Genomic DNA, 26171 nt, shown 5'->3' on the forward strand with positions numbered 1-26171 from the left:
ACTTTTGAGGAAGAGGGGGCTTCCAGAAGGAGGGTTTCCTTCCGGAAGATCCCCTCAGGCCGTGCGTCTGCACATGTATTTTGGAGTCCAGAAGAGCTTATTCCGCAGTCCAAACCAGCTGCCCATATGCTAATAAGGCTCAGCAAATTTACATCCGCGCCTCTCTGGCATCTTCTGTCTCATTACCATGCAGCTTCTGGAAGAAATGACACATGTAGACACCACCATGTAGAATTGGTAACAGTATAAATCCATCGGTCCCAGATTTTTATTGCATTTAGTGTATTATTTTTATTGACCTGTTAATAATTCCTTTCTGAGCTTTTAACAAAGCAAATTGAAAACAGGATTACCACAAATTATTTTAAAGATATTTAAATGAAGAGTAACACATTTACAAAATCCAATTTCATCCTTTGGGCAAAGATAAAGGAGCGCTATTAATTGCATTTCTGATTCCTAATTTCAGAGTTGCTGGGAAAAAAGCATCTAAACGTACCAAGTCAATCAATGGATCCCTCTACATCTTCAGGGGCCGCATAAACACAGAGGTCATGGAAGTGGAGAATGTTGAAGATGGGACAGGTAAGGGACCAGTTTCCTCCTGCTATGAACAGAGCATGTACACTTCCTCCCTTGGTGAACTATGAAATACAAAACTTACCACGTCTGGTTGCAGTTTGCATACCTTCCTTGGGGCTTTGGCTCAGGCCCTAGGTGAGCAGTACAAAGTATTGTATTCCCTGGCCATTTGAGAATCAAGCCATTTATAAAAGATGTGCTGCATTGAATGAAATATGATCAGATGTCACTGTCCTTGTGTGCTGATGCTGGAATCTAGCTTTGATCGAAAACAGCTAGAGGGTTTCTGGTCTAATCCCGATGGCACAGCAACACCTATTGCTCTTGCACTGAGTCATGGGTTGGTATTCTGTCCTTAAGGCCAGAGGCAGGCTAAGGGGACAATGTGACAGTCCCTATGTTCTTTATGCAAAAATTCTTCCAATGTAAGCTGTGGAGAAGCTAGTGGATTCCCACGAGGCTCAGAATGGAGAGTCTTGCCAAAGAGCAGATTGTTTTTCACTCAAAATGTTAGATCCAAATAGGGATTTTCATTTGAAAGCTTCTAGCAGTCCCAGATTCTAGCAGGCCCAGTTGCATTAGGCCCTGCTGTGAGCTTTGGCCCTGCAGACTCTTTGGCTGGGCTTGACTTCTGTTGCAATGAGACTCATCTATAAAGCTTCATTAATTAGACCCCCTTGGGAGCCGAGGACAGGAAGCATGGAAGCTAAAAGGGATTCACACTAGAAGAGGCTGCTGCAGGTCTGAGTGGTAGCAGAGAAACCAGAGGGATGCTTCATAGCTTCCACGGCCAGACGGGACTGCTGTGATCAGGTAGTCAGTCCTCCCCTATAACACAGCCATAACGAATCCCTCTTTAAGTAGAGGCGATCTTTTGGGAAAGCAAGGTGTGTCTGTAGGGCAGGGAGTGTGTGTCGCTTCCAAATGGGCACTGCCACTGCCTGCTATGTGTCACTTGTGCAGGACTGAGGAGAGAATTTCAGTCTCTAGGGCTGTGCTTTGACAGGACGTTGCACAAAGGGACTGGCCAGTACAGAACAGAAATGTATCAGTGTATTTTCACTGTCCCACACGGCGCTGGTGAGCTAACTCCAGGCTTCCCCCTGTTGACATGGCTCTTGCCCAGACCTTTGCTGGCTGAGGGACTGCAGCTCAGGCGTGGAATTCACATTGCCATCAATGGGATTTCTGACTGGGGAGCAGTCACAGTTTCAGAACCAAAGTTTTCGAAGTTGGCACACTAAAGATAGGCACCTACATGAGTATTAGACTCTCAGAGGAGCTAGACACCCTCAGCTCGTATTGCCTTCATAAGAGCTGCAAGTGTCCAACATCTGGGACGTTCAGGGAATTTAATATGGAAATTATGCCCAAAATATCCATGGTTAATTTGTTTTCATTGAAGGGCCAGGCCTTCCATTCACTTTCTGGGCCGTGCTTTGTGTTTCTGCAGCAGATTACCACAGCCATGGCTACACGGTGACTAATGGCTGGAAGATACACAACACTGCCAAAAACAAATGGTTTGTCTGCATGGCCAAGACAGCGGAGGACAAACAGAAATGGCTGGATGCTATAATCAAGGAAAGGGAGCAGAGAGAGAGTAAGTGGACAGCATATCTTCTAACAGCACCGAGTGACTTGTACGGAAGGGAATCGGTGTGAACATGTATTTGTGTATGAGTGTGTACATGAGAGTGTGCATACATATTTGGGTGATTGTAAATGTGTCTGAGGGAGAGAGAAACTGTTCTGCTTTCTTAAACTTTTTTCTCTATGTGATGGTTGCTGCTTTTTAATGGCCAATTTTAATGACGAGACTCAAGTGACTGGAAGTAGCTACATCTTAATTCACCTCTGGGCATTTTAATGCTCATTCTTCATTATATTTAGAGAAATCAAATAATCAGTTTATTTCATGCACTGAAACACTTCAAAATATTGTCTTTACTTAATTGATTTTAAGTCTTTTATTTGTAAACAGTTTTGCGGGGAGAAAACATAGCCTTTTACAAGGCCATGCTACAGACTCACCCTCAAAAGGAGTCAGCTTAAATGTTTCTGGGTTTTGAAGTCAAATAAAATAATTCAGGGAGAACGTCTTTGGGAATGTTTGGGCTTCTCAGCTGAGGAAAGCTGACAAATGTGTCCCAATGTTTGTGTCACTTTTATCTTTCTGGAACTGAAGAGAACACACAATTGTCTGTGGAACTGTTCTCTGTCAGGCTGCATCTACACTGACCCATAGTGCCAGCAGCTTGATGAAAATGAGCAGTCTCCAAAATGCAAATGGATGCTTATTTACATATTTGTGTGGCTAATGTGCATATTTGGGTGAGATCACCCTGCCACCAGAGGCTGCTGCTGGCAGAAAACAAGCAGTGTAGATGTGGTTCTGCCAGTAAAAACCCACTTTGTTGGTAGCCTCTTATCTCTGATTTTTCCCAGTCTTCAGTATGGGAATAAGTACTCATTGGCAGAGGCATTGCTGGTTAACATTCCTGATTTACTTTGAAGTTTGGGAGACTGACCTTTAGAGGTTTCCTCCGATTTTGCAGGCAATGTTTTATGGATGCAGTTGGCCTCATTTATAGCTGAAACTACCTGATTTAGCCACTGCTAACCGAGGTCAGTGTGAGACCCCTTTGGTACCTAAGCCCTATCCAGGTTAAGTGATCCTGGCTTTCATTAGGAATGTCAAAGAATTTTTAGTGAGTGGAGCACCCAAAACTGATTGAAATTGAATCGGAGTTGGGTGCCTTAATCCCTTAGACTGCATTGGGAATCCTTGTCCTAATTATTATAATACAATGCTTTACTGCAGTACAGTGTAGTATAGTACAAGACAAATTACAATGGGGGCAGTTATCTTGGAATACAAGAATCATATATTATGTGCCTTGCCCAGGGCAACCAGCAGAATTGCTGGGCTCCAGGGCAAGGTGGGGAAGCCTGTCTATGTGCTCCTAGAAAGGGCAGGGCCTCAGGGGAACAGGCGGGAGTGGGGAGCTTGGCTCCTCCCACCAGTCCTTCAGAGCCACCCAGAGCTCCAGCGGTGATTTAAAGGGCCAAGGGCCGCTGCAGTAGCACGAGTGGCTGCTCGGAGCCACAGGCCCTTCTGAATCACTGGGCCCTGAGGCAGTTGCTCCTGTTGCTCCCCAGCCCCATCTGTGGGCCAGGCCTTGCCATATGTGAATGCCAAGGTACCTGCCAATAGCTGTTCAACTATAGCATAAATGAAAGTGAACTTCTAACCTCTAACCAAAATCATTAAGCAAAGGAATATCTGTGAAGTACAGTGAAAGAATTTTGACTTTTAAAAGACTGTTTCTAATCCTTAGTAGCTGGGAGGTCTGCTCCCTAATCAGTTCTGCATCACAGTCTAACAGAGGGATCCTGCTTTTCTCCTTTAACATTTTTCATAAAAATGAAGCACCTAGCACCCAGGCCTTCATTCGGAACAGTGGCCCACATCACTCCCAAGATTTGGGAAATCTTCAACGCAGATAAAACTCTTGTTCTATGACAACTTGATGTTTTGTGAAAATTCCTGTGCGTCAGGTTAAAAATAAAAAAGAGGAAAAAAGGTGAGACAAGTGAAATCACTGTGAAATAAACACTTGGGCAAAGGAGAGGAGAACCAACCGTCAGGATATTTGAGAACAAAGCAAAACCTCAAGAACCATTAACAATTAGAGTATTCTAATGATATGGGCTCTTTGCTGGTATATGTGAGATGACAAGGGAGCTGAGCTCTTTTTACCCACACTCATGGATGCACACATGCATTGTATTATGATATCATATTGTAATATGCTACATAGTTTTACAGGTAAATATTAGAAACCTACAGTGGGAAAAAAGTATGCAATGTACACTGTGGGTACATCTATACTTACTGGAAAATCAACCCGGGCATGTTCGATCTCCTGGGGTTTGATTTAACATGCCTAGTGAGGTTGCTCTAAAATCAAACCATCAGGGCTTGACAGTTGACCCTGGTACTCCTGATTCTCACAAGGAGTAAGAGAGGTTGACGGGAGAGTTTCACCTGTCAACCTCACTATGTGAGGACGGCTTGATAAATTGATTTTTGATACGCTGATTGGTTAACTGGAATTACGTATCTACTATTGACTTTCCGGTCTTGTATAGACCTGCTCTTTTCTCCCTCTTCACTCCCAAAAAACTGCCTCATAGAAAACTTAAAAAAAAAACCCATTTTGCTTAGACACAGGCTCCAGTTCTATCGCCTTGATCCAGGATTGTTGGTTACTTTTTTGATAGTTATGATTGCATCAACTGTGTACCATCATGTGTGCCTCTGTACAACATGGGAAACAATAGTCTCCTACTTTGGGGTCACACCAAGAAATGGGTTTTTTTAAGTTTTCCATTCAGTGTCAGCAAGTCTACGATTTCTTTTCTGCTGCTTTTCACCATTCTGGTTTATGATGTGGCAGTCGATGACAGGAACTCCGGATAAACATGGCTGTCGTGGCAGACATTCCAGACCTTATTGGAAAGCTTGATTGGACTCAGAGTACTTGTAAGGTCACCGAGCTATCAGTGTTTGGACTGGAAACCTTGGGGAGCTTCCAAATGGTGTGTGATCCTGGACTGAGCTGTGTAGAGTGTGCAGCCTGCTGTTTACATCAGAGCTTGGGGAATTCAGTGATGTCAGACCAGAGTGAAACGGGTACTATTACACCGGCTGTTTTCTATCACAAATTCTCATTGAAAGTTAGCTTTGGCTACATATGACAACATGCATAGTTGAATCAGATCATGGGAAGCAGCGGCTGGAGGTGGGGAATACGAAGTCAGCAGGCTGGCAGAACCAAAACTTTTAGGCAGATGTTGGATACAGGAAACAAATGCTACCTTTGCAGGATGAAGTACTGCATGAGGCTCTCACTTCTTTAGCACATGTAGCAAACCTGTGAAACAAATGCGATAACTGTTTTAAAGAAACCCAGAGACAGTGTGGGGAGTACTTGATGGCCATGGCTGTTAATTTTTGTTCAACTTTAGAGCTTTAATAATAAAATAAGGCAAGAAGGTGTAAACTGGGCATCCTTTAGAGATAATTATATACCCTCTCTAATTAGGCTTTCAGGGTGTTGCTTTAGTCTGTAAAGTGAATGTATAGTGAAAGATGCTAAAAAGCCCTGAAAAACTAAGTCCTCCGTTCATTGCCAGACAGATACAGCACGGACAACCGGTGAGCACACTGCATTCATGCTCTACCTCACACAAGTGCCTTAACCCTCAATGCCAGGGACATTCATAAAGACAATTAATTAATAAGGTTTACATGGTCTGTCTTAAGAAAGGCCAGCTGTGATGTGGATGTGCATTCCCTAGGAGCTGGAGTCATTTCAGACCAGCTGTCTGCTTGTTGCAACTTTCAGTCACAATTAAACTGAGTCATAAACAAACTGACAGCTGGGAGGTGACAGCCTTCAGATAACCTATCATCACTCGCCTCAGTCATCCAGTATCTCTCCAGCTGACTGCTTGATACGGTAGCCAAAGTGTACCCTCTAACACAGGGGCATTCCTAAACAGCTTGTTTACTGGCCATTCCTGTCTGGGTTTGTGTTTAAGTCAGGGTTTGGATTTAGTGTCAACAGAATTTTGGCCCTGACTGATGGAAGTCTCTCCAAATCATCTGTACTGAGAAGATTTCTGTCATATTGAACAAAGTCCTGTGAGGGTTCCAGCTCCACCAGGAATGAATTACGAGTGATGTATTTGTTTGCTTGTTCCAACTTGTGTATGTTCACGGTGCATCTTCCGGAGGCCATTCCACACTGTGGTTTGTGTTGGGGGCCTCAAATTTGTGCCCTTTGTATCTAAGCTAGCAATTTCCATGGGAAACTGAGAAGAAAGGCTGCAAGCTTCACCTGCACACTGAACCAACCATCCGTTTTACATCTACACGGTGAAGGGGCCCATTTTTCTAACACTTGTCAAAAAATACGCTTCCATAAACTCTTATTGTTCCATGTGGTGACTGTTGCTTTGTGTATGAGGCTGGCCTCAGCTTTTGGCTTTGAGTAAACACTTTGATGGCCAGGGTCTGAGGCAACCCCTTGCTTTGTATTCCAGGTCTGAAGCTGGGAATGGAGAGGGATGCGTACGTCATGATTGCAGAGAAAGGAGAGAAGTTGTATCACATGATGATGAGCAAGAAAGTGAACCTTATCAAAGACAGGAGGAGAAAATTAAGCACAGTTCCCAAGTGCTTTCTTGGCAAGTAAGTGGTCTTTGGATTGAAAGGGGCCTTTCACGCCAGTTAGCAGAAGGGACTGTAGGTTTTCTGTGGATGGTATTGTGAGGGCAGTCCGGGTGCGCTTTGATGGGGTTTAATTGGAAAGGCCACAACCCCAATTACAGCTGCAGTTTATTAAAATTAATCATGAATTCCTACATAGTGCTCTGCCCAGGCTGTACAGTAGCAGCACATTCCAGTGTGGCATATTTCATGACAATTATTTTGGATAGTCAGCAGGAATAAGAAGCAGAGCCTAACTCCCCCAGGGGCCCGATTCTTTTTATAGCCAACCTGTGTCCCCTTTTGTTCAGAAGGGGATGCTTAAAGGGGAACTTTTGGGCCCAGTGGAACTATACCAGCTTCAGTTTCAAATCCTGAGTGTGCACATTTAGTGGTTGCTGCACCAGGAGGCTGCATGCCTTGTAGAAGGAAGGGATCAAAAGGACTTTTCTGTGGGAGAAGATTCTCTCTGTCACACTTAACATTAGGACATAATTCTTAAAGTCTTATGGAGGTGCCAGAGCACCATTACTGGAAGCAGTCAAGGAGAGACACTAGATAAGACACTAGGGAAACTATTGTAGGACAATGTACTGTGTATCTCATGGGGAGTCAGAGCTGGTGACCTGAGAAGACTTTTCTGACTATCATTGAAATTATCAGCTGGGAAAAATAATTTTGAGAGACAGCTTATCCAGATGCTTCCCCTTCCTCCTGTTCCCAGTCACTGTAAAGAGGCAGAATGGGACATGGAAGCGATGGCCTGTCTTCCTGCCTGATGGACAGCAGTGGTGGTGAACAGACTGGTGGAATGAGAGCACTTTGTTCCTTTTTATTTTTGCTTGGGCTCTAGATGTGAGGCAAGTTCTAATATTTTCCAATTTAGGCACAACCAGAAGTGCCAGATCTAAAGGTGATGTTCTCACAATACTGGATCCTTTGCTCAGTCCCCATATTTTGCCTCATTCTCAAAGTCATCCATGGAATTTCCCTCAGTCCAACCTGGGAACAACATTGGTAGTCCAGTCTTGCAAACTTGATGCAGCTCTGCCAGTGCCCCACAGTCCAGACCCCACCTAGGTCCCAGCTACCTGCCGATGCACTAGAAATACCATGTAGCTGTTATTTAATCCATAATGCCAATCACGCTCCATAAAAAGTAGCTTAGCCAGTGCATGTCAGTTGTTATGTAAAACAACTTTGCTTTTCTAGTGCTGGGTCCCCAGTATAGCTCAGCCAAGGCATTTCAATCCTTATCTTTTGCAAACTTGCTGTTCTGTTCCCAGGCTTGCCCTGAACAATTCATTTCCATAGTGACCTGCAAGTTTGCTGGCCCTTACAGCCCAGGATCTTGAAGAAGAGGTTACAGTCATGTTGAATTGTGCATGTGTTTTTAGTGGTTTGAGGTACAAGCAGGTGTCAGCTGAGAAGATGAATGAGGCTGTTAAACTTATTTCACTTCACCCTGAGATTATCTCACAGCATCTCACTGCACTAGAGCAATAGCTCTAAATGATTCAAGGGAGAAAGAATGGATGTGGAGAGAAGAGCTAATACAGATGTGCCATGAACTAGACATAAATGCCTCCAACACCTCAGTGTTATGAATTATAGAAATTTCAAGCGTATTTATTTATGGGAATTTGATTCCAAAGAATGTTTTATTAGAGAGTAAATCCATCTTCCAAAGTTCTTTTCAGGTGCACCAGCAGACATCTAAACAAGCTTTAGCTATGTCTAGACTAGAGGGATTCATTGGCAGATGTTTTTGTTGGAAGATATCTTGCAAAAAAACTTCTGTCAACAGATTTCGTTCAGACCGCAGAGCGGCTCGAAAGACCAGCAAAACAGCCATGCAGAAGCACAGCCCCTTCTCCAAGTCCCCACTCCTGCTCCTTCCCTCCAGGTCATCAAGTCCAGTCCCTTGCACTCATGGCAGACCAAGCACCATGTAGACCATCTCTGAAAGGTGTTTTTCTAGTCTGTGCTTAGAAATCTCCAGTGACGGAGATTCCACAGTCTCCCTGTGAAGTTTATCCCTGTGCTTAACCAGCCTGACAGAAAGTTTTTTGATAATGTCCAATTTAAAATTCCCCTGCTGCTATTTAAGCCCATTGCTTCTTGTCCTATCAGCAGAGGTGAAGAATAATATTTCTTCTCCCTCATCCTTGTAACCCTGTTTAAGTACTTGACAACTGTTATGTCCCCACTCAATATTCTGTTTTCCAGACTAAACAAACCCAATTCTTTCCATCTTCCCTCACAAGTTGTGTTTTCTAGACTTTTAATCATTTTTGTTTCTGTTTTCTGGACCTTCTCTAATTTGTCTAAATCATTCCTGAAATGATTCCAGAACTGGGCCTAATACTTAAATTGAGTGCTGATCTGTGCAGAGAAGAGCAGAAGAATTATTTTTTGTGTTTTGCTTATATCATTCCTATTAATAGAGCCCAGAATGGTGTTTGCTTTCTTTGCAACAGTTTTGCACTGTTGACTCATATTTAGCTTGTGGTCCAATCTGACCCCAGATTCCTTTCTTCGGTACTCCTTCCCAGAAAGTCATTTCCCAGTTTGTATGTATGATAACTGATTGTTCCTTTGTAAGTGGAGTACCTTGTCTTTGTCCCTCGTGTGGCTCCCAGAAGTAGCTGGTATGTCCCTGTGGCCCCCAGGTACAGGGATGGCTTGGGAGGCTCTGTACACTGTCAGTGTCCATAGATACCACCTCCATAGTTTCTACTGGCTGCGATTCACAGCCAAGGGGAGGTGTGGAGCTTACACTCGGGGTGGGAGGCAACACATGTAGGTAGCCTTCTTGGGCACTCTTTGTTTAGCGGCCACAGGCCAGGTTTGGGAGCTACTTGGAGCCAGAGCAGGCAGGGAGCCTGCCCTAGTCCTGCTGCACCACCAACCAGACTTTTAATAGCCTGACCACCTGTGCTGACTAGAGCCACAAGGATCGTTTTTCAGCCAGGTGTTACGGTTAAAAACTGGATGCTTGACAAGCCTGAGTTTAGTGTAGATTTTACTCTTTGCTGGCCTTCTGGCTCAACTCTGCTTACCAGTGGTGTGCCCCATTCCAAATGCACAGACCATGGAGTGAAACCATGTTTTAGACAACACTGGGCAGCTGCTCAGTTGGTACAAATTGTTCATTGACCTGTGCTCTGAAAATTTATACCCAGATCTGAGAGAGATGCTACAGCCCTTTCAGCTACTGCTTGTTTTTGTTTAGAACTAGAGCCTCAATGTAAAATTGATGATGATTGTAAGAGATGATTAAAAAAATGAACTGATTTTTGCCCCTGAGACCTTGAAGCCGTTAGCAATGTGAGCGGGTTTTCTTTAAGTGCTGCTTTAAGATTTCTGTGGCATTTGGTTTGCAAGCAAAATTAGTAAGTGTTTGCTCTGCAGGCTTAATAAACTCTTAGACGTATGTGACCCAGAAATATTGGCAGATGCTGGCCTGTTGCCAAAAACAATCTGTTTGAAACCAAAGAAAGACAATCAAGGAGCGTACAGCATGATGGAATTTTAACCTCATGCCTTCGTTAGGCAGGGGTGCCTCATGGATGCTGTTCATGCAGATGCATATGGAGATTAGGATAATGCATATGCAAATGGATAGGTAGGCATTGCTGACTGACCATTTGCATGCACACAATTACTTGATTTCCATGACTTCCTTGCACAAAGGTAATAATGTTGCAGGTAACTTCTGCAATTTAATTGCATGTTAATTTGTGCACTACATGTGTTTAAACATCAGACTCGGAGTGTCTGATTTGGTCTCCCATGGGTCCCTCGGCCTCAGTTCCTCATTTCATTTGTTGGTGGCCCGATCTGGGAGACAAGGAACAGCACAGACTGGCTCAGAGAAAAGACACACCCCATCCTTCTTCAGCTTTAATCCCTGGGAGAAAGCAAAGGGTCTTCTGAGCCCCAAGAGGAATTCAAAGTGTTTGTCTCTCCTTAAAGAGTTATTTCACCTGCCCCTGCCCTAAAATATCGGGTGCCAGTCTTCCAACTCTCAGCTTTTACTTGTGCACACACAAAGTCATTCATTGGCAAGAATGCATCTGTACTTTGCAGCTGCAAACACCTATGCCCAGCCTAATGTTTGTACATTCCCTTTAAATAACCTAAAACCAGTTGGCACACAAGTGTATCACTTGCATCTGCACAGCCTATTGGGAGCTATGCCAGGGGATGCAATCAGACATGCATGCAAGTTCGAAGGCAAATAATTAGGTAGCACAGCTCCCATTCCCAGTAATGGGACTTGAGCATCTGATTCCCAACCATCGTTCCGATAGTTTATTTCCGTATTCAGAATCACTGGGAGACCAGTGAGGCTTCCCGTAAGATGCTGGGCCTGAGACATCCTTACTTTACTTTGGTGTTTTACAAACTCTTGGTTTCCATAGGATGACGCTGATGTAATGGATATACTGCTTTCTTTTTTGCCCTTGCAATTACATGGCAGTCCCTCAACAAGCTGAAACTGTTTTTTTATTGTTGTTGTTCTAAAAGCAAAACAGTTCCACTACCTACGGCTGGGATGAGTCAGCCCATGACAAACACAGAAAGACTAAAAATACTGCAGTGAAAGCCCATAATTGGAGGCATGGAGGCTGAGTTCGATAAAAAAACAACCCTACACAAATTGGCAGGCACCCAACTGGTTTACTGAACTCAAATTTCCCATCTGCTGCCCTGCATTCAAATATGCCTTTTCTATGAATTTGACACATTCTGATGTAGTCGCTGAGTAAACTGACAAACTTACTTCATCCCCCAAGGGCACTGGCAGGGTCCCATTCATCAGGCTGTTGCCGTTTATATTTTCTATACCTACTACCACTCTAGTTGAGTCCCACGCTACATAGCAAGCTGTATTTGGAAGTTTTCATTTGCCCATGTTTGTAGCTTTGCCTTCACCATAGAAACAAGCTGTGTGATTCACCTCCTCATTCAGAATTAGCAGTCCCGCTACCACTGACTTTAGTTGAGCAGGAGGGCTTGATAATCCTTTATTTTAAAGGCAGGCCCCAGCTTTCATGTAGTGACTCCCTAACTTAGCCTATCAACAGGACTTGAACTCAGTCTTCTCTCATGGACATTGCCATAAGTCCATTCAAATGATGGAGTTATACCAGTGCAAAACCAGTGAGGGAGGAGAATCAGACCCAATGACGTAAGGTGATTATGTTGCTTTGAGGGATACAAGGGTAAAAACCTCCTTTTGTTGACTGTATGATGTATTGCTCTTTAAGGGCATCCATAACGCATCCTTTCCTGCTCTCAGCTGGGAGTCTGGAGTGCTCATTAAAATAAGTCTCGTTTGTAGACTTTTTATGTTTTTGATGCAACTGGAACTTCTCTTTCCCCAAGGCTGTTAGTAATGGAGAATGAAGGGAAATGTTTCCCACAGGAAATATGCTTCATCTGTAGCACATTTCCTACAGCCATGTAGGAAATCCAGCTGGGTGGAAGAGGCAACCGTAGCCAAAAGTGGTGTGTAAATGTTAATGCGGTGCTTCAAGGAGCAAGTCACCTGGGGTTGGTTAATGTCTGCCAGAGACATGTCTGCCTGCCCTTAGGGGGAGAGAGCTAATTGCTTTTGCTGTTCTGCTTCCCCATGCAGTGAATTTGTATCCTGGCTCATGGAGATTGGGGAAATAAGCAAGCCGGAGGAAGGGGTCAACTTGGGACAGGCGCTGTTGGAAAATGGCATCATTCACCATGGTGAGTGCTGTGAGTCATAGCAAGATGCCAGATCTCAGGAAGACCCTGGAGACATAGGTGTGTCGGCACTTGTGATTATTCACAGAGCTTCCTTCGTTTGCATCAAATCCTCATTATCCCCACTGTGTGAGACTGTTTAACTCCTACGGCAATGAATGGGGCTATACACGTTGGCGGGGCATATTTGGGGTCGTTGTGTCCAGTGTTCCCTCTAATTTTTCCCATCCATGGGCAGAATAAATTTTGTTATGTGCACACAGGCATGTGCACATATGCACCAGCAATAGAAACACAGGCTGCCCACTGTGGGTAGCTGGGGGCGCTTTGCTAATCAGCTGGATGGCACCTGAATCTCTCCTGGGCGGCCACCCAAATGCTCAGCATACAGGGCACACTAGTGGTGTCATAACATGACAACTCAGCATCACCCCTAAGGCAAAGCTGCATCTTTCCAGTGATGGGATGTGGGACATTCGTGTGTAAACCAAGGCCAGGTCTGAACTTGGAACTGGGGAACAACCCTTAGTGGCACGTGGAGGAAAAAGGACCCTTGAATTTGAGACCAGTGCATTACAGAGTAAGTGACTCCTTTTTCCGTGGCCAGGCACTGTTCTACTGAGCAAGAGGGGAGAAGAATGGCATTCCATCTGCAGTGCCCTCACCTCTGACAACACAGCCACTTGTGTTTCTTTGGGGGAGGACCACATTTTCCGACTTGGATGCACAAACACACCTACGTGTCCATTTACACCTGGGATTACTTGACTTGTTGATACCATCTCAGTAGTTGCACCCATACCCACCAGCCTAAAAACCGTGTGTTGGTTTGCATTTCCCGTTTTAAAAAATTCCAGCCTTGGATTCTGGATATCTACTATGGAAAGCTAGAGGAGGGCCAAGTTGGGCACCTTTGGAAAGGGCCAGAGATTGGATTAACGGGGGTGGTTGTGGGGTCTGTAGCTGGCTGACTATAGAGACATTTGCCAATTTCCCCTTAAAATGAGGCTCAGACTCAGAAGCTGCAAAACTTCAGAGTATTTCCTGGTAGACGGTATTCTCCTTATGCCGTGAGATTCCTGGCCATAGAGCATTTGGAGTATTTGGCCTTTCCAGCTCACATTCCAAGAGCAGAACTTTTTAAAAGCATCATGTGACTTTGTTGATGAAGCCCAGAAAATGCCCCTTCTGCATAAACTCCCAGGGCAGATTTTTAAGGCTCTCAGGCCTGTTTGTGTGAGCAGTTGCATGAGCATTTGTGCACTTACCTTGTTTGAAAATCTGATTCACTGCCTGTCTTTTTAGTAAAGCACAAGGGTTCTCCTACATTTTGTGCCCTTCAAAGCCCAGATTTTCCTTCCTCTTTCCCATTCTTTTTCCATTTCAGAAGACAGAGTACGTCAGTCACACACGAGTTAAACAACGGGTGCCCCATGTCTAGCCATTAAGTGTATGTGGCTAGAAGGAATGAGAATTTTATTCCTTAAGGTCTTAAGTCACCAGTTGTCCACATTTCCATGCAATCTCTCTAATGCAGTTTAAATAAGGAAGCTACTAATTAGACTAGTATTACTTAAGCACTAATCTGTTGGCATTACGGCTCCTCAAGGGCTTCTTACAGGTGATTATAACTGCATTAAGAAATTATGTTTGTTGTCATCTTTTAATCAAAACACAGGGAAACTGTTCTTCGCAGTGTTCTAATACCAGCAGCATCAGTTTTCCCCATGCACAAGCACTTAACGCTGCCCACATGCAGACACCTTGATTCGTGCACACTTACACTATGGGCCCCACTTTCAAAGCAACTCACATCCCATTTAGGCAACAAAATAGGTGGTAAAATAAACTCCCCAGTAGCACCCCTCCTCACACTGGTGGCTCATATACCTGCCTGTATAGAGACTGAGCCCTGATTGTGGATTTGGAGCCTTTGAAAGTGTGGCTGCATGTGTCCATGACCGTAACTGTCCAGGCAGGGTCAGACTTACACACAACGACTTACTTGCAATGCACTGGAATTTTTGCTGAGACTGTATGATCCAAAATTGATATTTTATTACAGCCATCTGGGCTGCTCTAACAGAGCACCCTTGTCCTGGAACTGGTCATTCTTAGATGAGATTTAAGATTGCAATTGCCCCAGCAAAATCTCCCAGCACCAAGAAATGAAAATAGTTAAATATTAAACTCCATGAGAGGCCCCTGACAAAGAGCAGATCCCTATGGATGGTTAAAATATTGCCTGTGTCTAGAGCTCCTATTGTGACTGTCTCCCGGTGACAATTAGTGTACTTCAGCAGACATCTTCAGCCCTAATTTTAGCTGAGGAAACATCCCTTGTAATTAGGCTTTGAGTTTTACTGACATGAAGAGTCACAGTATCTGTCTCCTTATCTTGAATTGAGTTAAAAACAAAACTGCAAGGTAGCCCCACATTAGGCAATATGTCTTATCTTTGGTTTTTCCCTTGGTACAATATGACCAGTTAGAAGAAAATTGCTGATGCATGTAGCCTGCCTGTCCATTCCCTCCTTTGGGAACAGGGCTCTGCACAAGGCAGAACAAACCCACGGCAAATCACAGGCTTGCAGGAGTGCTGAGCTTTGTGCATTTTATCTCTCTGCTGCCTCCTCATCTCCTTTAATCCTGGCTCCTTTATCTGGGGCTGCTGGTGTGTAAGTGGCAGCCCTGTACACATAACAGCCAGCTAAAGGAGTTTAATCAGATCTTTGTCCTCACCTGTGCCAAGCCTGAAGGATCAAAGGGACCTCTCCACAGGACCCAGTTTCAATCAGCTTCAGAAATATCAGACCTAGAGAATGCAGATCCTCAATGAGAGACGAATCAGCAGCCATCATAGTGGGCCCCCAAAATTCCCTATGTCTGTAGGAACTTGAGAAGCTTATGAACAGGATTATATAATGGAGTTGCCGTCAGTACCAGGAAACTGGACTAGAGGAGACCACAAGTGTCTTCTAGTCCTGTGTTCCTGTGTCAGAATGGTGACTGGATTCTGCAATATGGAATCAGCTTCACCTTTTGGCAGGAAGGAAAGATTGCATACCATTTCAAAGAGAGCAAGCATCTTTATAGGCACCCACAGGACAGGAGGTCCCAGTGAATATAGGTAGTTCTGCCCGCTCCCCAAATATCCACAAAAGAATAACAATCTTTGCCTTGTAAAGGAGGGCCCCCTCCATTCTGTGGTTCAGACAGAAATCTGGGACTAAACTGGCTGAGGCTAACTCAGTTTAAACCACTTTGGCCAACCAGTGACTCCCCAGTCTCATAAGTTGGCCAAACTTTGTCTAAAATGAGCAAGTTTTAAATCACATTTTAAGTCAATTCATCAAGCACTGTTCCCAGTCCAGAATGCGGAACTTCGGAAAAAGCCACGTGGCTGCCAGATAGTTTTGGTCAGTCATATGTCTTCTTAGAGATGGCATGGCTGACTAGAACTACTCTCTCCATCTTCACCCCTACCTGCTTCTTTGGTTGCTCTGTTCCCACACCCTTCCTCCTCTGTATTTGTTTTCAGTTTTAGACCCATCTTTCCCTTTGGGGCATGTCCCTATCCCCTATGCATTATATTCTGTCACTTATAGTCACCATTACAGTACAGCGTGGACTAGTAAGATCTCAGCTGCACCACTACAGAATGACCATTTTAGCAAAGTAAGTAGTGTCTAGAGAGCTCTGTTTAATTACATCACTGAACCCATTAACACCTTATTAAAAACAAGGGCACTGGTGTTATAATCCATCCAACAGCTGTGCTTCTCACCAGCGTGCTCTCTCCTTTAGGAACTGCAGCAGATCCCTGTGTCAGAGCCATGGGCAGCTGCAAAAATCATTTCATTCATGTTAATATTAGAGGGTTACTGAATGTGCAAGGGCCTGACTCAAAGCTGATTGAAGTAAGTGGAAAGACCCCCCATTGACTTCAGTGAAGCAGGTTCCAAGGCTGTAAACAATTGAAAAAGGCTTGGTGGAAGAACACCACATTTGTGGGGTATTTCACTTTACTGAACTTGCAGCATTTTGGAGGACCATCCCTTTGGGGCCAGCCATTCAGAAAGGCACCTCTTCAATGGATGCTAAACAGCAGGACTGGTAATTGTGTGTGTGCAAAATTGACAATTGTGCACCTTCGCCATTAGAGGTATTGTTGAAAATGGCAGGTTCTTTGCATGCAGAAATACTGTGCTGTCATAATGTGTGGCCTGGGAGGAGGCATAGATGGATTATTAATTATTGCTCTGGTGGTTCAGTTTCAGATAAGCACCAATTTAAGAATGAGCAGGTGATGTACAGGTTTCGGTATGATGACGGAACGTATAAACCAAGAAGTGAATTGGAAGATATCATGTCCAAGGTATTCAATCTCCCTTCCAGGTTGCAGCCAGCCAATAACTGTGAAGAATAATACAACACACTGTGCAAAGCTAATAAAACGCTTCTGTTGTATCAACCTGCCACCATGGTAGTGTGGGAGATACTCTCCCTCTCGTTCCCCATCTTGCCCACTTTTTAGTTCCATTTTGGATGAGTCATTTGATTAGGAGAGAAAGCAAGACCCAGTGAGAAATTACTATTTATGTATATTATGGTTGCACCCAAAGCCCCCTGTCAGGATGAGGGGTTGAATTCATAAAAAGCACAATAGACAAACTTATACCAGCTGAGGCCTCCTTCCAGTCTGAGAAGAGAGGGGATATAGCAATTGTGTGTAAATACATAGTTTTTTTCCTTGATACTTACATATAGCTAGGGTGAGCTCCAGTGATTGCCATCTGCCCCCAATCCATTATTAATTGGCTGGTTTCTTATGGCCATCCCGTCAGAGATGGTTCTTGAGGAAAGATCAAAAGAGGAGAGGCAGCATGGAAGAAGCTGAGATGTTTGTGGGAGAAGCTGACAAGCAGACGCTCACGGCTGCCGCTGTTGGCAGGGCAAAGGATGTGGGGTGATTCAGTAAGAGGCAAGATGGAAAAGCTGAGAGAGAGTTGGAAATGTACGTGAAGGTAAAGATGAGAAGCTTATGTTTGGTGAAGTGACTCTCTGGAAGGCAATGACTGGGGACTCAACCAAGGGTGTAAATCAGGCAGAATGGTCTTAGCAGCATTTGTTTGCATGGGCTTACATGGGGTCTGGATGCTGGAAAGAAGGGTTTTAGGAGCAACACCTAAATGCTGGGGAGAGAAGAGAGATTGCTGGAAGTGAAAAATGAGGAGAAGGAGAGGAGTTTCAAGAAACATTTGATCAGTCTAATTCCTGATGAGCAGGTGCTGTCCATGACCACGCTACTGTAGTTCCATTCAGTATAGTTTAAAAAAAACCACTGGATCTGATACACAATTATAAATCCACATTTGTTTCTTTCCTCTTAGGGTGTGAGGCTCTATTGCCGACTGCACAGTCTTTATACTCCCGTGATAAAGTAAGTTCCACTTGCCTGTTGTGTTTGTCTTTTTCAAGGGACTAGCATACTGCCATTTGAAATCTTCTCTCTTTCTCCCTATAACCTGTAATGAAACAGTTTGCTCAGCTTATCCAGGGTCCTTTTGTACCATCCCACCTCCACAGCTGGGATCAGGGTTTTTTTTTTTGTAAAAGCACAGGTGCTGGTACTCACCCGCCAGCCAAGTATGGGAAGACTCACAGTCCAGCGGCTGGGAGCTGGCTGGGGCACAGAGCCCCGCATGCAGCCCCATGCACAGGATCTCCAGCTTTGAGGGAATAAAGGTGCTTGTACACCATAGTGGCACGTACTGGCACAAAAAAAAGCACTGCCTGGGATTAACGGGTGTTTTTGCTGAAGAAGTATAGAACTGAATTCTGGAGGACTGGTGTCAGGAGTCTGCTTTCTCTGCTTGTTCAGCACAACCCTTCCCTTGGTGAACTTTAGAGCATTTATTTACCCAGGTATACTCCTGAATTTGGAGTTAGAATGGGATGTATTAATAAGTGATGCCTGGAAAGATCATGGAGATGCAGCTGTTGCTGGTGCTTGTTGCAGGCAGTATTCTTTGTTTTGTTCTTTAAGTTATATACATTTATAAAAAACACTGAGGGTTAAGTCCCAACTTGGCAAAACTTACTGACCTCTGCAGGATGGGGATGTAATCCTGTGTAAATAAATATCTACCCAAGGCACCGCAATAATTGAGGTGCAGTACGTAATTTGCTTTCAAGACATGGGTTTTTCAAACATTAATGCCTTAATGGAACGTCCAGATCTGCAGTTCCTGAAGGCTGTATCATGAGTCTATTTGAGGTTCCAAAACAACCATTTGGATATCCTGTCCACTTGCCCATGGTTAAGAATGGGACATTTTCACTCACAGGAACATTCTGTTTCAAGGTTCATATAATTTTGTTGACAAAGAATAGCCCCTAGGAAAAAAACTAATATGAGGACAGGGCTGGAGTCCCAGTTTGAGCAGAGTTGACTTCCTGTCCTTGAGATGCTCAGGAGATGTTCAAAGGCATAAGATACTTTTGGCATGACAATGATCTATCTGCAGAATGGGCACACTTCATGAATCCTAACTGCCTAATTGAAAACGCAGTTACCCTGGAGGGCAGTGAAGCTCTGTGTAGGCAAAGTGGCTGTGTGTGTGTATGTTTGTATGTGTGCCTCATCCATTAAGAGAGCAATTATTATGTAAAGCAGAGACAGCTAATAAAAAATTGAGCCAAGAAAAAAATGTCCTGACCTAAGGGTCCCTGCCACAACAGATGGATTGTGCTGCAGCAGTGGTATGAGATCTGCAAGGGAAAAATCTCAGTGCAGCATTTTTGCTATCAGGAGATTGTTTAGCCATTCTTTTATTTCAAGATTAATCCAAGTTTAGGACAGAGGTGGATTTAAACTGAGTATGAGCTGGTACTGGGAAATATTGCAAGCACTGGAACCTTGGATTCCCCATGGATAGATGTACCTTCAACACTCTCAGACTCTTCTTTGAAGCCCATCGTCCTTCAAACAAACTCCACAGCATGGACTGATGTCTTATTCTCCCGACTGTCTGATTTTACTGCTCAATGACAAGTCTCCACCTCTCCCACCAGGCAGCAGCTTGGCACCTTTCAGCTCTTAGTCACCCCAATACCCACCTGTTCTGCCTTTCGATCTTTGCCCTGTCTGGCATCCTGATCCTACAGTTCCAGATGTCATAAGCTCTGGGTTGAAGAAGGCCACTTTTCAGAGCGTGCTTGACACTCTAGCAAGCTGGGAGACCTGATGCAATTGGAATAGCTGTGTGTAAATGCCAAGTAGTAATGGGGGGGAGGAAACAGGAAGTGTCTGATTTTATTGCTCTGTAGCTATTCCCTCTGTGGCAACCCTAATCCATTTCCTTCACTGAAAACACAGTGGCCTCGAAACAGCATCTGCCTTTGCAGTTTGTTCTCATCCACCAACGGCTTTTTATAAAGAGTTGAGGCAAAAGAAGATGGCACCACTGGCAGCAGAGCAAGTCTTCTTTTGGAGCTTGTGTCCTCAAGAGCAAAATGCATGAGGAGGGCATCTCAACAGAGAACTGATAGATTTGTGGAAGACTGGCAATGGGCACTTGGCCAGCTCAAGACCATGAAATCATAGCAGGGTCATTTGTTTACTCCCCTGGCACTGATGTGTGAGTGGTAGACAACACCTCCCTGTTGATGGAGAAAGGCATCGTGCTACTTTAACTGTCTGCGACAGGGTGGCTGGCTAAGATCCAGCTTTTGACAAGATATGTTTCATATAGTGGCTTCACCTGCAATCGATGGGTCAGCGAGTTAATGTTCAAATATCCTTCCTCACAAGCATTCAACTGGCAGCAGTCTGCAGCTGGGCCTTGGCCCAAGAGCCCAAAGCAAATGAAACGTTAGAGCTGTCATTCCAGCGTCAAAGCTCTCCCTGAATGCTGCCATCCAACATTAAAATGCCAGGAACCCGTCATTCCCAACATGCAAAACCCTATTCCTTAGCGCTCAGTATTTTCATGCTCCGATTTATTATGCTGACATTTCCCAAGCGCATTTGCTCATGATATATGGGCAGCAGCTCTCAAAACTCCCACAGTTTTGTGCTGAACTTAGTGCATTACTGGAAGCCAGGCCAAAAATGTGTGTAAGCACTATGGGGAAAGCTTTGTTTTGAGGATACACATTTCTGGAAATTCTGTCACACTGTTTTTTCAAGTTCTGGAAATGTTACTTCCCCTTCTCTCTCACATACACTCTCTGGGTTATGCAAACATGCAGGCATTGCTGCTGCTGGAGTTATTTAAAACAGCCACACACAGCACAGTTGCCTCTGTAGGTGACTTGTGAAGGAAAAATACATGCAGGTGAATTTTAATTTTAGATTTTTCTTCTTTTTTTTTTCTATCAACACCCCCACCCCTCCCTGCACTTTTATATAATTTGGTGCTAATTAAAGGGGCTGAGTTGACAGCATCAGAGACTAAAATCTTCTCTGGAGCTACAGAACAGGAACATCTTGGTAGTGGCTGTAAAAGTTTTCCCCTCAGAGTTGTGCCAATGGGCCTCAAGCCTGAATTGGAAGGACCTCCGCTGGGCTGAGAGGGGAATTCATCCTCCATTCATCAGTTGGCTTTTCTGCTGAGACTGCCAACAAGAGCAAGCCAATTAATACAAATTAATTTCAGAATGGCTATTGCAACATGGCACTAGGAATTGGCTCAAGATCACCAAACTCATTTCACCCAAGTCAGTGAATCGCCATAAAATGAAAACAACTTTCATTCACAACTGCCATGAGAAGCATTCAGTCCAGTACCCTAATGATAAAAGGCTTTTTAGGACAATATCATGGGCTTCCTAATCTTCCTTGCTTTAAAGATTCAAGATATAAATATATTTTCAAAAAGACTCAAAGCATCTGTTATTTCCCTGACCTTGGAACGGGAATCGACAAGTCCTCTAAGGAGCAGTGATTTATAAATGTCTCTTCTTTGTCTCAGGAATGGTGCTGCTCTAGATAAGGGCATGAATGTGGTCCTTATTAGAAGATCTAAGTACTGGCAATTCAAAAATGCCGTGTTTGTCCACGTCTACCTGGATATGGGGGGAAACAAAGTCTATATCCAAGTTTTAGAGAAATGGGGATCTGAATCTGGACACGTGGATCTGGAATATGTTCCTCATTCAGGCTGTGAGGTGTTCCACAGTTTAAATCTCAGTCCTTTCTTCTACAAGGGCAGACTATCTTCTAGCATTTTCTTTCCTTTCATTTAGTTACAAATGCTACAAAAATCAGGGAAGATCTGCTTGACCTCATAGGTGTTTCCTAACTATAATTCCTCTTGCTAAGTAAAATTTGTGTTGAAATAGTTTACTTATTTATGCAGCCTAATAGAATTGCATACATTTTTGTACTGATGTTTTGTTTTGTTTTTGTTTGTTTGTTTGTTTTGACTTAAGAGACCGAGACTACCACTTGAAGACCTACAAATCAGTAATCCCTGCTGGTAAACTAGTGGACTGGCTGATCACACAGGTAGGAAGATTTAGATAAATAGTATTTGTGTATCTTGCTCACATGCTATCATTGACAGCTTCTGAGTCTTTCAACAATAGTAACACTTGAGCACAATTGTACAGTGAATATAAAACATCAGGTTAAGTAGCACTACAATATGTTTTAGACATTTGTGCTCTTAAAACTCATTAAACTCAATGTGTGTTATTATTTACGCGTTTCCTCCTTAGTACTTGGCAATGGACAGAGGAAGGAAATCCTGCATTGGCCCTCAGGGAGATGATCTCATAGAATTATAGAATATTAGGACTGGAGGGACTTCAACAGGTCATCAAGTCCAGTCCCCTGCCCTCACAGCAGGACCAAGCACCATTTATCCAACCTGTTCTCATAGGTCTTTTCAATACCTTGCAACTATGGTTCCATGAAGATACAGAAACAGATTTAGGTGTCAATTACACCAGGGTAAATATTGTGTAACTACACATGCATTTGAGTTATTGCCACTGGAATTATGCCACTGACACCAGTGCAAATAAAATCAGCATATTTACACAGGATCAGAATCTAGCCGTGAGGAATTTTCAGTGGAGCTTTAATGTTCTAGAGCAGCCTGGGAGGCAGAGCGAAAATAGAATTAACATTCAGATTGCATCCTTGGGTGAAATGAAGAAGCTGATTCTCACTTACATAAAGACCCCATTACTTTGAGGTCTACTGACAAAAAGCACTACATAAAGAGCTAGGTATTATTGTATTGCCAGCATGACATAGAAGGGTCGATGTGTAAATGCGGATTGGGCGTGGCAAGTTCTTTTTCAGAAATGTTCCTTCCAATTGCTTTTGACATCTCTTGATGGTAAGGAAAGGACTGTGATTTAAGCCCCATTAAATCAAACAGAACAGCTGAAGGTGGGTTACCTATTCCTGCCTATCAAAGCCAGAAAGAAAACAGGCAGACTGGAGTAGTTGAATCTGTTCCATTTGGCTCAACAGGGTCCATGGAGAACTGGGGAAAAGGAGATTGCTGTGGCTAAAGATGAGCAATTTAATCAATCTAATGCTGCCATGATGGTAGTTATCACAGTTCTGTAGGCAAGAGGATGACTCAGAGGGCAAAATGAAAAATCAGTCTTAGGTCTAGAGAAAGTGAACCCCTTTTTATTTCCTACTTTTGCTCATTCTGTTACGTTAATGCAGCCTGCAGGTTTGCTGTTCACTGAGTTTTTCTTTACACTTCATGCATTAGGCTTGACTCATCTATGTGTAGAGGCTAGATTGGTGCATGTGTTATATGAGAAAAATGTCCAGCGTATTAATTTAGTTAATAGGAACATTGTCAACATCTAACTTCTGCATTGAGGCCTTGGTCCAATTCCCATTCATGTCACTGGGAGACATTCTTTTGACTCTAGTGGAAGTCGGACTGGATCCCAGATTTTCTAAATTAAACATCGAAACTATGATTTTTTTTTCTAACTGGTTGCACTACAAATTCTCCCATGAATATAAAAATCCAGATGGATTCTTCCTGCTACTTATGTCATCTCCTTTCTTTATGAATAAGTCCTATGGAACTTAAAATTATCTCTTTTGTATATTTTTTTTAATATCCCATAGAAGTTAATAAAAATTCTTTCCATAGCAGGGAAACCTATAGGATAATTCAGAAATATATAGATAATAGTTATTTTCTACTAAATTCTGCTGGTATATGAACATTTCTCTAGAACCCTAGTGCACTTCTATAGACTTCTATTAGGACTTTTCTCCAAGTGCAGTAATAAAGATTTTGTCATTAGAATTCAGCTGGTGGCCTTGTTAATGTTCATTGAACAGAAGAGACTCCCAGTTGCTCTTCCAGAACTGCGTTAGCTGTGTAGGAATGGAAAGATGTTCATATCAATAAAGCAGATGCAACTTCCAGGCATTGAGGGGAGCATATGCAGTATGTTAAGTCTGGGGACGATACCTCTTTTGCATGGTCACTTTTCTTACTATGGCTACACTAAGGTTTTATCATCCTTGTGAATAAGCACCCTGCATTTGTGATGACTATCAGATTTCTATTCAGACAGACCTACAAACAGCAGCTTTCCTGTGCACTTGCTTGGAATTCTTACCCTGAAGTTGAACAATGCTCTTACAGCTGGTCACAATTCAAATCTTCTACAAAAGTATTTGACAGCTGATGGCAATGAGTGCTCAGCTCTGAATCAGACCACTTTTCAGTTACCCACATAGGGCTTTAGGAATTTAACTTTAGGACCACATTTTTGAAAATACTAGCTGTGGTGTCTAATGGGATTTCATAATTAGAACTGCCAAAAAAGGAATTTGGAAAAAAATGTACTTCTTGGTTCCGACAAGCCCTCTCGAGTAACAATTTTAAGTAGAATCATGGTTTGATTTAGCAATGTTGTAAAAATAGTATGCATCATTGTTTCCTTTATATTCAATGACCCAGCATAGTACTTGAAAGATGGAATTTGCCTTCTGTTTGTAATTTGGACCGGCAAACTCTGGGGGATCTTACACTAGTAGAAGATGCTGGTTTTCATTTTCTTGGCCCTCACAAATATTCTAAAATTCAGTAACACAAAGGAGTTAGAGCTTTTTTTCCCTATTGAAGAAATTATATTTTAGTCATCACTGGAGATCCTAAACCCTGCCTCCTATTTGGGGAATATTATATTTTCTTGCATTTATTAACAATCAAGCTGAATTAACCATGTTTGCATTTAATGTGTTGCCATTTAAATTTAATATGTGAAGCGATCTCCTGTGTATCATACACTCTCAGAATCTAGGCCAAGAGAGGCACTAACTGCCTGATTATCAGAGATGCTGACAGATGCTGACCTCTAGTCTCTCCTCACAGAAAGGGGGTGCCATTGATCAGTACTTTTCACTATCAGGCCTATTAAACTGTGCAATGTGAATACTAGCACCGAATATGCGACATCAGAGAGTCTTTGTGTGAGGGAGGGAGGCTGAGAGATTTCTCTAAGATCTGGGGATTTAACACTGATCCTGCTTGACTTTTCTATTAGTTATTTCTTGCTCACCATGGCTAGATTCAGTTTCCCGCATTTGTTTCTAAGGTGTGTTCTGTATTTGACACCTGAGCGCAGTATTAGCCATGATATTGAAGCCAGAAACATTCTAGCAACATTGCAGACAGAAGATGAGGAGTATTTCTGTCTCATCTCATGGCGTGGGGTTAAGTCCTGGAAATGAAGACTAGCAAGAAAGCCTGTGCTGGGTGTTTCTCAGGGGGTCCTCTGAACTTTGTTGGGTGAGGGTTTCAACAGTCCTAGCCTGAAAGGAGAAGTACCTACTCCAACTTCTGTGATTGCAACTGAAGGTGTCTCTCAGTTTAATGATAGGTCCCTATGGAAATTTATAAATAATCCATTAGGCATTCGTGCAGGTGAGTTGCTGGATCCTATCCCTTTCATGTTCCAACCTCATCTACCTCTCACTGACAGCTGGATGAGAAGAGGTGAATATGGGGCCTTCCCTTAGGAACAAGGGCTATTGTACTAGAAAGAAACTAAATAGCTGTAGCTGTGAGGAAGCAAGTCCAGCAATCATTTTTGGCTTGTTTCTGCACCATTATGTATACACAGGATGGTCTCCCTGAACTGACCTGTAAAGGCCACTTCCTTTTCCTCCTTAAGATCCTGACTCCAGGTCTGGTTCTATCCTGATGCAAAAAATTGGCCAAACAACAGTAGGCTGGCATAGGGAGCCACTTAACTGATGGTGAATTTGGCTCTCACCCACCTTTCTAGCTTTCCAATCCTGAGGCTAGCCAAGGGCCAGTTCAGGCTCCAGAGAAACTCTGAGCAACTTCACGGCTACTCTAAACTACACCAGCTGAAACAGCCCCCAGGAGGCCATTCTAATGGCAAAAGATCTCCCTAACAGAAGAGCAGCCTGGCCATGTCCTTTTCTCTAGGTCATGTCTCTTAAATTTGGGGCTACAAAGCAGGTGGTGTAGGCTAGCTATGGGGAGCCTGTGCCACGCAGAGAATCTCCTGTATGAAAAAAGTGTTCAGCTGG

At 43.5% G+C, this 26171-nt stretch overlaps 1 protein-coding gene and 1 long non-coding RNA gene across 5 annotated transcripts in view; one reads left to right on the forward strand and one right to left on the reverse strand.

Moving 5' to 3' along the window:
• PREX1 (phosphatidylinositol-3,4,5-trisphosphate dependent Rac exchange factor 1) overlaps positions 1-26171 on the forward strand; it is a 230694-nt gene that overhangs the window by 136493 nt on the left and 68030 nt on the right. For all 4 annotated transcript variants that reach the window (XM_075011780.1, XM_075011781.1, XM_075011784.1 and 1 more), the window contains 7 exons: positions 470-585; positions 2036-2185; positions 6697-6844; positions 12510-12610; positions 16882-16985; positions 18001-18050; positions 22046-22121. In XM_075011780.1, coding sequence (XP_074867881.1) covers positions 470-585; positions 2036-2185; positions 6697-6844; positions 12510-12610; positions 16882-16985; positions 18001-18050; positions 22046-22121 — 745 coding nt within the window. The remainder of the gene's footprint in view (positions 1-469; positions 586-2035; positions 2186-6696; positions 6845-12509; positions 12611-16881; positions 16986-18000; positions 18051-22045; positions 22122-26171) is intronic.
• Positions 2265-26171, reverse strand: part of LOC142022198 (uncharacterized) — a 137269-nt gene continuing 113362 nt past the window's right edge. Inside the window, exon 7 of the long non-coding RNA XR_012647881.1 lies at positions 2265-5522. This is a non-coding gene — a long non-coding RNA (uncharacterized LOC142022198). The remainder of the gene's footprint in view (positions 5523-26171) is intronic.

The sequence above is a fragment of the Carettochelys insculpta genome, chromosome 17 (genome assembly GCF_033958435.1).
Source record: "Carettochelys insculpta isolate YL-2023 chromosome 17, ASM3395843v1, whole genome shotgun sequence".
Taxonomy (NCBI): domain Eukaryota; kingdom Metazoa; phylum Chordata; order Testudines; family Carettochelyidae; genus Carettochelys; species Carettochelys insculpta.